The 1,160-nt window shown below is 51.1% G+C and overlaps 1 protein-coding gene across 1 annotated transcript; it reads right to left on the bottom strand.

Moving 5' to 3' along the window:
- Window positions 1-232: 232 nt before the first annotated feature.
- On the bottom strand, window positions 233-1,024 carry LOC143033094 (uncharacterized). The gene has a single exon (XM_076198294.1). The coding sequence runs from the start codon at window positions 1,022-1,024 to the stop codon at window positions 233-235; it is 792 nt and encodes a 263-aa protein (XP_076054409.1).
- Between the last annotated feature and the right edge of the window lie 136 nt (window positions 1,025-1,160).

Below are 1,160 nucleotides of genomic sequence, written 5' to 3'. Positions count from 1 at the left end.
TATGTGTATATTCATACAATTTTAGCTTAGTATAATGTTTCATAGCACTTATCTCCTTGTTTGTATAACAAGGAAAGTATTCTGAATCAATGCATTTTTATTCAAGTTTAAGAATAAGGTTATTATGTACACTTACCAAGACAATGCAGAGTCGAACTTCAAGCAGATGCTTCGTGAAGAAAACAGTCTGAAGTCTGGTGTGAACTTGAAGGAGGCCCTCCGGGAGAGGGTCTCATCGAAGTAAAGGAACCACGTTGTGCGAGAGGGAAAACGTCGGCAGGTGCGTTCCCAGGGGCAACAAGCCAGTATAATTCGGGAAGACAGGTCGCGAGAGGCGCTCGATCTCTGCCTCCTTTATACGCTTCTCCTTGGCCCTCCGGTTCTGGAACCAGATCTTCACCTGGGTCTCCGTCAAGTCGAGTGAGGCGGAGAACTCGGCCCTCTCGGTGATGCAGAGGTACTGCCTCTCCCGGAACTTCATCTCGAGGGCGAGGATCTGCTTCGAGGTGAAAGGCGTCCGGGGTTTCCGGTTGGCCTTGTGTCGTCGGAGGAAAGGTGGGCCCTTCGGAGGGAGGGTTCTGGGAATGGTAGCACTCGTAGAAGGCGGACAGGAGCTCCTGTAGGGGAGGTAAGGGTGTGGAAGGGCCGGTTTCCAGGACGGCAAAGGAACGAGGAGGGTTGGCCTTGGAGAGACTGTCGGCACTTCTTCAGGAAGACTCCAAGACCCAGAGTCTTGGCTTGAGACTGAGACCTCACTCGAGTGACTGCATGAGGAAGGTGGTCTCTCTACAGAGTCGGGTCTCTCGACGGACGTTGGGTCCTTAGTAGAGACTGGGTCTTCAGTAGCGGCTAGGTCTTCCTCAGGAACAGAAGTAGGAACCTCAACAGAGGCTGACGACTCAACAGGGTCGAGGCTTTTCACAGATGCAAGACTATCCACTGAGGCGTTCTCTTTCGGAGAAAGACCCAAAATAACATCGATCCCAAAAGAAAGTCTTGGTTTCTGAACAGACTTGGTGTTCATCTTGGAGGGACAACTTTTTGTCAAGCACAAGATACTTCAAGGACAACCTTCTTCTGAATGACCGCACCACGACCTAAATGACCTATATAGCCCAGGGTCAGGTCCTCACGATGGGCGGGGCTTAGCCGAAAGCTCA

This window comes from Oratosquilla oratoria, chromosome 15, assembly GCF_046742065.1.
Source record: "Oratosquilla oratoria isolate Oo_2021 chromosome 15, ASM4674206v1, whole genome shotgun sequence".
Taxonomy (NCBI): domain Eukaryota; kingdom Metazoa; phylum Arthropoda; class Malacostraca; order Stomatopoda; family Squillidae; genus Oratosquilla; species Oratosquilla oratoria.
This window is presented reverse-complemented; position numbering and strand designations above follow the sequence as displayed.